Here is an 8,199-nt window from a genome sequence, read left to right on the forward strand (position 1 = left end):
CCCGCCGCGGTTGAATCTTGGACCATAAGATTTGGGCTTTGGCCCTGTTCTCTTTCGGCTACAAATTAGGTCCACATGCGGAAATTTGATACATCTGGACACAAAGTATTTAACCCCCGGGTCTCTCATATTTTGTAGGTTTGAGCCTTTTGTTATCTTTGATCTCATCATAATTCTAGTGGGGGTTTCTTAAACTTAAATATATTTTGATTTGTTAGGTTTTTGAATTTTTGTTTAGTTGCTTCACAATGGAGTATGATAAGCATTTGGGATTGTGGTTAAAGTTATTTTGGCCTTTGTGAGGTTCTAAATGGCATGGTACTTAATGTGAACACATACATTTAAAGTTATCTATAAATAATTACATGTTTTCAAAAACAAAAATTTATTCGAATTCCTAAATGCGTGTGTTGGTTGGCAAAGTACCACCCAAAAATCAAAAAGGTCTGGAAGTTTTGAGATTGTGGCCGTGGATTAGGGACTTTTGGAAGTTCAATATAAGTCTTAGCCGTTATTATCCTTCAAAACAAAATGAGGGCTCACCCAGTTCTCCAGGTATCTTATCCCGGCATTTAAACCAAATAAAGAGTTTCACGAGTACTCATATCTTGCGAATTGCTCGGGCTTTTGCCCTTCTTAGCTCAATCTTTAAGGTAGCTCTTCGCGTTTCAAACAGGATTTCCTATATATGCTTGAAAGAACATAAATGCGGAATTCGGTTATATTTGGGCAACCATAGTAATTGATCTTTACCAACGCCAAATTAGGGCTACATGCCTCGTGTCAATACATTCCTATTTCGAAGATTCTAGATAAAACAGCATGACAACTACAAAAGCAAATACTTAAATGCAAAAAGGTGTCTGGTACATTCCTAATCCATAAATGGTATGGTATTAACTACATTCCCCTCGTTCTCTCCCCCCATCTTGTTCAAGGCCATAACCCAGCAGGCATAGCATGCATTGTTACAGGAGCACAAGTTGAATACAGGCTCGGGCAGCTCATTCAGCTAGGGTACTTGGAAATTGAGCGTGATGGTACCATCTAATGGCAATTGAAATGCAAGCACCATTGTACTACGTCAAGATGTATATTCCAACAGTCGACGGACTGCACGGAACAAATAACTTGGAAAACTACACGGGCAAAAAAGTTGCATCTGGATAGAGAGAGCAAAAACAGACTAAAAAGATGGTTACCCCGGTACAGAAAATGGTGAAGAGCTACGACAGAGGGAAGGCAAATCAGTAACATCAAAGCACGGATATTCTTCAGTCATATAGCACATTACAGTACCCTGAAGAACAAAAAATAGCTTTCAGAATGCAAAGCCAGAGGTATCTCCTCATTAAGAAAACAACTGCACAGGTAGAATAAGCTTGAGAACATATTCACAACTAACGTATCTGCCAAGTGCAAGCATAATATTATCATAAATAGGTGATAAAATTCCAAGCTACAGTGTCTTTTAATAAGAAGATGAGGTAAAAAGTGAAATCATGGCAAAGAAAGCAACACTGGAAGCTGAGACTTCGGTGAAATATGGTTCAAGCATCTAATTTCTGTTCATGCATGTGCTGGTAAACGAATCTTGAAATTCTTTTCCAACAATACCTGTCATCAATTGGGTATGACAAAAAAAATAATAATAAAAATCTCTAGATGAATGAGTTCAAGCAAACTACAAAAACAACAGATTTCAAACCAATAAAAGATTCTTTTCCGACAATCTAACCATTTGCCTTTCAAAGAAATCAACTGCCAGGGCCAGCCAGACCTGCCTCAGCTTTAAAATCCTCCATATAAACTCTCAGCAGAATTTGGATTAATCAGCCTGATCTTCGCCACACGCTAAAAAGAATAGGAATTTCAATGGCATTAAACAGCAAGACAACTACCTCAGGAACACTAGGTAAACTTTAATATGACTAACCCTTTGGTTTCTCAGTCTAACGCTTCAGCAAAATAACCAAAAAGCATACACAGGGTTCAGTCCACAGACAGATTTTTGTGTTTAGAGTATTAAACTGCAGTACCAAAAGCCATGATCAGCTCTCAGCATACTATGAGAACAAAAAAGTTGGACAATATAATTAGTCCTAATTATTATCAAACTATTCAAAGGATGTCAAAGATGACAAATATAAGGTTATAACATCAACAGTAATTGCAAACGATCACAGAGGCCGACATCTCTACTAGATGGTCTAGGATAACCACATTCATCAACCAGGAAACACCTTGTTATGTCTTGACATATCAGAAGCCATCAAAAAAGAAGATACCAACAAACAACAGCATAATCAAAATTTGATCACAAATAAAAAGCTGTCAATTGATTCTATATAAGCAACATAGAACTGAAGAAAACTCTATTAAGTTATCCAAAAATTCATATGTACATCTGCAACTACTAACATATCAAACTACGTTCACCCAATTCTCTGACTGCCCACAATTAGATAAAGCAAAAGAAAACAGCAAAAGCTAGCCACATGATGGAAAAGAACTTATTCCCCCGACCAAAAACTCCCCTTTTATCTATACAAGTCAGTGCTGCTGATTATTTCTTCAGATTGCATCAAAAAATTGCAGAAACCTCCATCACTAGGACAATCCCAAAAGATGTTACCTAAGCTAAGCCTGCAAACAGAAAATCATGCTGTCAATCCCATATATCAAACCAATCCAACAAGGCAAGAGCTCGTAAATGGCAATAAAAAATTATACCTTTCCAGGGTGTTCAGAAACTTTATATGAATCCGCAGTTATAGATTGCAACCAAGCACCTGGAAACACATTCTGCAGCGAAACAGACAATCAAATTGTCAAATCCCAAAAAAGCAGAAGAATAGGAAACAAAGAGGCCAGAAATATTATTTTACAGAATACGATCAGATTAAGGTTAAACTTTTGACTTACATCCATTAGTTTCTGAACAGTTTTTGATCTCTTCTTAGGTCTCCTAGAAGGCTTAGATCCCAGTAAAGCAAACAAATCCTCTTCAATCTCTTCTCTCGAGAGGGCAAGTGTGAATCCAATCTTCCTCTTCTCCTTCTTCTGATTCTCTGATCTATTACCACTGTTGGGATTCACCTGCGGTGATTGAGCTCTTTTTGCGTGCTGCACTGTGGATCCATTGTTCTTAAAACCACTTCCATTCAAATTCAGCGACGGCCTTATTGGTTTCCTTGGCCTAAAATTCCATGTCTTTTGCAACGGCTCGTCGTCATCAAAACTAGCCAGTAGCTTCCCCTCGTCCTGAACCTCATTATCCTGGACTTTTACCTCAGCTTTTCCCTCCTCTTCAGGTTGAATTTCCTCCGCAAACTTGCTGGCTTTCTGCCGGATTTTAATCAGAAACTTCGAAGATCTGCTTTCATTATTCTCTGCCTCTGCCTCTACCCCTGCCCCTGCCCCTGCCCCTGCCCCTGCCCCCTTCAATTTTCTCTCATCTCGATCAGGCGATGATGTAAATGCTCCATTCTTAACACCAGAAGAAACCGAAGATCTAGAGTGCCTCCGGTACTCAATTAAAGGCTTGCTGCTTTTCACACAAGACTCCAGCTTTCCGGTTCCATTGCCACGGACCGGAGACTGATTCAGTAGCGGCGCAGTTAATTCATCTGCGCCATCTCCATGTAGCATCGGAGACGCCGCTGAGTCCTCGCCGCCGAGCATCGCTGCATGACGAGACGGAGATGATGCAGCAACTGAGTCTGCTGCGCTGCGCAAGGGAGAGTTAAGCGACTGCCTCCGCGGTGGAGAATCATGACTGAAAGGCGGCGATCGGTGAGGCGAGCCGGAGGCAGATAGCCTGGCGGCGGAAGATGAAGCCGAGCGAGGACGTTGGTGATTGCCTTTCCATTTCAGGTGCGACAATGAGAAATTGTGAAGCGGCTGAGATTTCGCCGGCACCGTCGACGCCATTGATCGAAACAGTAAATCTCCAGCAGAAGTGTCTGAGTGCGAGAGAAAGAGAAAAGATTTTGCAGAAACTGAATTAAACAAAAATAGGGCTAATCTGTAACAAAGTTTGAGGAGATAGATTTAAGATAGATTTGCTTCATGGATAGATTGGGTTTATTAAATGTGAGAATCTAATTCTAATCCTACTTCTAATTGCCTAAAAAGGATCGCCAAAAACCCTAATGTAAGGCAGTCTAGTCTAGTGCGTGTGTGTGTGTGTGTTTTGCGCCCAGGAAGGAAGGGAAAGAGAGATGGCTTGGAGAAGAGGTGAAAGTGAGGAGACGGTTCTACATAAACAAAGATACTACCGCTACTACTGACCAGGTCAGACAGTCGACAAAGAGGATTGGCATCAATCAAAATCACAATCAGATACTATAAGAAATTTCCGAGTTGGATTTGTATTAGTGTTGGAATTAGGGAGATTTATATCTAGATATTCTTTGTAGTCTTCAAACGTTAGGCCGTGTTTGCGTTGTTATTTTAATGAGTTTTTGTCAAAATATATATATATATATGCCGTAAATGATTTATGATTAGAAAAGACGAAAATTTTTCATCAAAAAATCACAGTCTAACGTTGATTGCCTTTATGCTCAATTGCATAAGGGCGTAAGTAGAGTTTTCAAAATTAGAGAATAATGCTCAATAAATGCTCAATTGCATTTGTTTGCATGGGCTTTTGTATAAATACCGGTTGGATTTGACCATGGTTAAGCGCATACCTACATAAGTAGTGTTTTCTTTGTATGGATTTGTGTATTTGATAAGATATGAAGTTAAATTTTTTTAATTGTATTTATATTTTTACTGAGTTCATGATACGAAGGTCGAAGTTTATTTTCATTTTTTGAGATATAAAAATTTATTAGCATAAGTATAAATGTGATCTTTTATTGAAGTGTTTTTTTTTGTTTTTTAAACCAAAACTCTACTCCTAACTTTATAAAACAATGTATATGCAATAATGAATATCTTAAAAATATTTCTATATATCACCCAAAAAGATTTTTTTAATAAAAGTACCGTAATTCCAAATTATGTTGAGACCACCCTTTCCAAATATTTCTACTTGTTTTCTGTCATTGAGGCTGAGACTGCCAAGTGACTTGGCCTTTTACGAAACTCCAATTTAAACCTCTAAAATGAGGAAGACTAATAAGTCTTGTTCGGATTTTGATTAAATTAGTTAATGAAGTAATTTTGAATGAGCTTTTTTTTTATTGAAGTGGACTTAAAAGAACATAGGGATATAGATACATGCCAAGGATTGTATATTCTGCTGGCTATGTGAAAAGAAGATTTGAGGAGAATCAGAAGGGCTTCCATTTGTCATGAAATGCTGGACACGGGTCATATAGCTGTTTAACTTTAAGGGAAAACCGCCAATTTAGTTCTTAAACTATTTCACTAAAGTCGACTTGGTCCCTTAATATTTTATCGCATGAATTAAGTCCCTTAACTAAAATTGACGACTTATATGGTGTCACCACCCAAAACACATGTTTCCGTACACAAATCAACGGCCACGCAGGGGCTTTTTTGGAAGTACACAATAGAATTTCTACGAGAAGCAAGACACCTGCCATTTTGCATCCAAATTGAGGGAAACCTTTGAAGCGAAATCGGAGATTTCACTCAATTCCACTCCTCTTCTAGATGTCATTCCGTCTGTGTTTTTAGATCCAACGCTTTTCTTGGATCTCTCTCCATCCAGTCCCTATTCACTGATCTCGATTTCCCATGATAACCAGCCTAGATAGTCACCTGTTTGTTGCTCTGAGAAGAGGACGGAAACCTACCTATGGTCCAAAACTCTAAATCTGAAGGATTGTTTTCGGGTACTTTATTGCTTATTTGCATCCAAAGCCTTGAGCTTTAGGTGAAAAATCTTTCTGGGTTTTGATCAGTTGAGAATTGTACCACGCCATCTTGATTCTTGGGCTTCGGTTACATGTGCTTTAAAAGTCAAAATCTACAGTGAATTCAGTTTTTAGTATTACATTTGAGGCTAAAAATATAAGTTTTGGTTATGTTTGATTGAAGTCTGTTCTTTTTTGTGAATTAATTTTAAAAGGGCCGTTCTTGCTTTCTGGGAATTGGAGGTTTTTGGAAAGGGGAAAAAAGGAAAAAGATTATCTTTGTTGTTTGGGAATGGTTGATGGGTTTGGGTGGGTTCTTCAAGATATGTATTCTGCATTCTTTGGTGGCCTTGAGCTGTGGAGATGTGATGATGTTCCATAGTTACGAGTTCCTTGAATTTAGCCACGGAAGAGACCGTGCCAGTAAGTTCGCAGGATCAACGCCTCATGATCAGCTGTTAATCCGAACTTTGGATTCATTTTCAAGGTTGTTATTGTTTGCAATTGGTTTTCTCTTGCTCATGGTAGCGTTTGTAAAGGATAGGGACTTTCAAAGTTATTTTGCCAGGAGGTGTGTGTTTCTCCATTCTCGGCCGCAATTTGGAGAATATACTTCGAGAGAAAGCTTGAAGTCCTCGACCGCTGCGATTGGCTTCAAAGGTTTCCCCAATTTGGATACAAAATGGTTGGTGTCTCGCTTCTCATAGAAATCCTACTATGTACTTCCAAAAAAACCCCTGCCTCGTCGTTGGTTTGTGTACAGAAACATATGTTTTGAGTGGCAACACCGTATAAGTCCTCAATTGGCACAAGAATTTTAGTTAAGGGACTTAATTCATGCGATAAAATATTAAGGGACCAAATCAGCTTTAGTGAAATAGTTTGAGGACTAAATTGGTGATTTTCCCTAACTTTAATCCTTGGAGGACAAATCCATCGGCTTACAATTAATTAGCTTCCTTGCACTAAGTGTGTTTGAATTGCATATTATTTCCACCTTATTAACACACACTGACTTGTTTGCATCATCAACACATTTTTTAATCACCTTTTCATCTCACATACATCACATCAAAAAAGTGTTACAATATTTTTTCACAAAATTATCTCAAATAATTTACTATCCAAATTGTGTTATTTGAAATAATTACTGTAGCATTTTTTGTGATGTAATATATGTGAGATAAAAAGATGGTTGAGAATTTAAAAAGGTGAGTTAAAAAATGTGTTTATGATGCAAACGAAATATTATTTGAAAAAATTTGGTATCCAAAATCTATTATTTCTTTGACCACAAGATACAAGCTCGTTCACATAATCATTAACGTTGGTCTAGTGATCAGGAAGAATTTTAAAAATTCTCTCCACTGGCAGATTTAGAATTCAAACACTGGAACCCTTAGAGCTGGCAGTTGGAGAAAATAAAGGTATGTGAATGCTAATGGATGAGTAAAGCTGAAGTGTGAGTTCATCAATGAGTTTTATCATTTACGTATGCATATTTATTTAAGGTGCATGTTTCTCGTTTAGTGGGAGGAAAAAGACTGGAAATTAAATGTACATTTAACTGCATCGCATCTAGTTTTTTTTTTTAAAGCTACATTTAGTTAGTTTAAAGATAAATATTGAAGTGGAATAGTGTCCTGAAGAGCATTCATGATGCACATAAATCATTTTTGATGTATGTACCACTAAAACATTGGTGATTTAGTCTTTGTCTTCAGAGTCTCAAACTAGAGGAATAACTTGTGATACACTAATTTATTGCTTTTAAGTGCATCTAGTGCTTTAATCTGTAGATATTTTATGATCAATAATAATTGAGGTCACATAATATTTCGGTTGTTTATGTAACATCAAAAACAAGTTTTAAATTTTGTGTAACGAATACTATAGAATGCTCAATCTTGAATCACATACATTCTTTTTTTTTTCGTATAGAAAGAATGATAATTGCCCCATATTATATTGTAGGAAAAAATGGCTTTTCCTTCTGTTTTTTGGCAATGTCAACTTGTCAATTGATTTTAATGCTACCACACTATTTTGCGTACCATAGATACACATACTTACCTTGTAATGTTTGACAGAGCATCTAATCCAAAAGGGTTTACTAAAAATGTTTAAAAAGAATTAATTGCACTGTTTATTTGAAAAATACATGTACATAGCTAAAAACAATGACAGAAAGAATTGTTCACTCCAGATAAATTGTTGCTAAAATCACCTTTGTTAGCAAAAAAAAAAAAAAAAATCTATTGCCGAATCCACTATGACTCTATAGTATAATGATGATCCTAGCTAGTATTAAGAATAGGGATAGTTTTAGAAACCACCCTTGAGGTTTCTGACAATTTCGCTGACC

At 37.2% G+C, this 8,199-nt stretch overlaps 1 protein-coding gene across 1 annotated transcript; it reads right to left on the bottom strand.

Moving 5' to 3' along the window:
- Nucleotides 1-2,329: 2,329 nt before the first annotated feature.
- On the bottom strand, nucleotides 2,330-4,295 carry LOC113762728. The gene is made up of 3 exons (XM_027306297.1): nucleotides 2,926-4,295; nucleotides 2,734-2,805; nucleotides 2,330-2,646 (listed from the first exon to the last, which is right to left on the bottom strand). The coding sequence occupies exons 1-3, from the start codon at nucleotides 3,931-3,933 to the stop codon at nucleotides 2,641-2,643; spliced, it is 1,086 nt and encodes a 361-aa protein (XP_027162098.1). The 5' UTR covers nucleotides 3,934-4,295; the 3' UTR covers nucleotides 2,330-2,640.
- Between the last annotated feature and the right edge of the window lie 3,904 nt (nucleotides 4,296-8,199).

Source organism: Coffea eugenioides, chromosome 2, assembly GCF_003713205.1.
Source record: "Coffea eugenioides isolate CCC68of chromosome 2, Ceug_1.0, whole genome shotgun sequence".
In the NCBI taxonomy this organism is placed as follows: domain Eukaryota; kingdom Viridiplantae; phylum Streptophyta; class Magnoliopsida; order Gentianales; family Rubiaceae; genus Coffea; species Coffea eugenioides.

Bases quoted from the DNA above. Each gene is read 5' to 3' on its own strand.
- LOC113762728 (XM_027306297.1), bottom strand. From the start codon at position 3,933: ATGGCGTCGACGGTGCCGGCGAAATCTCAGCCGCTTCACAATTTCTCA. The intron at 2,806-2,925 runs GTAAGTCAAAAG...GTTTCGCTGCAG, and splicing joins CTGTTCAGAAACTAATGGAT to AATGTGTTTCCAGGTGCTTG.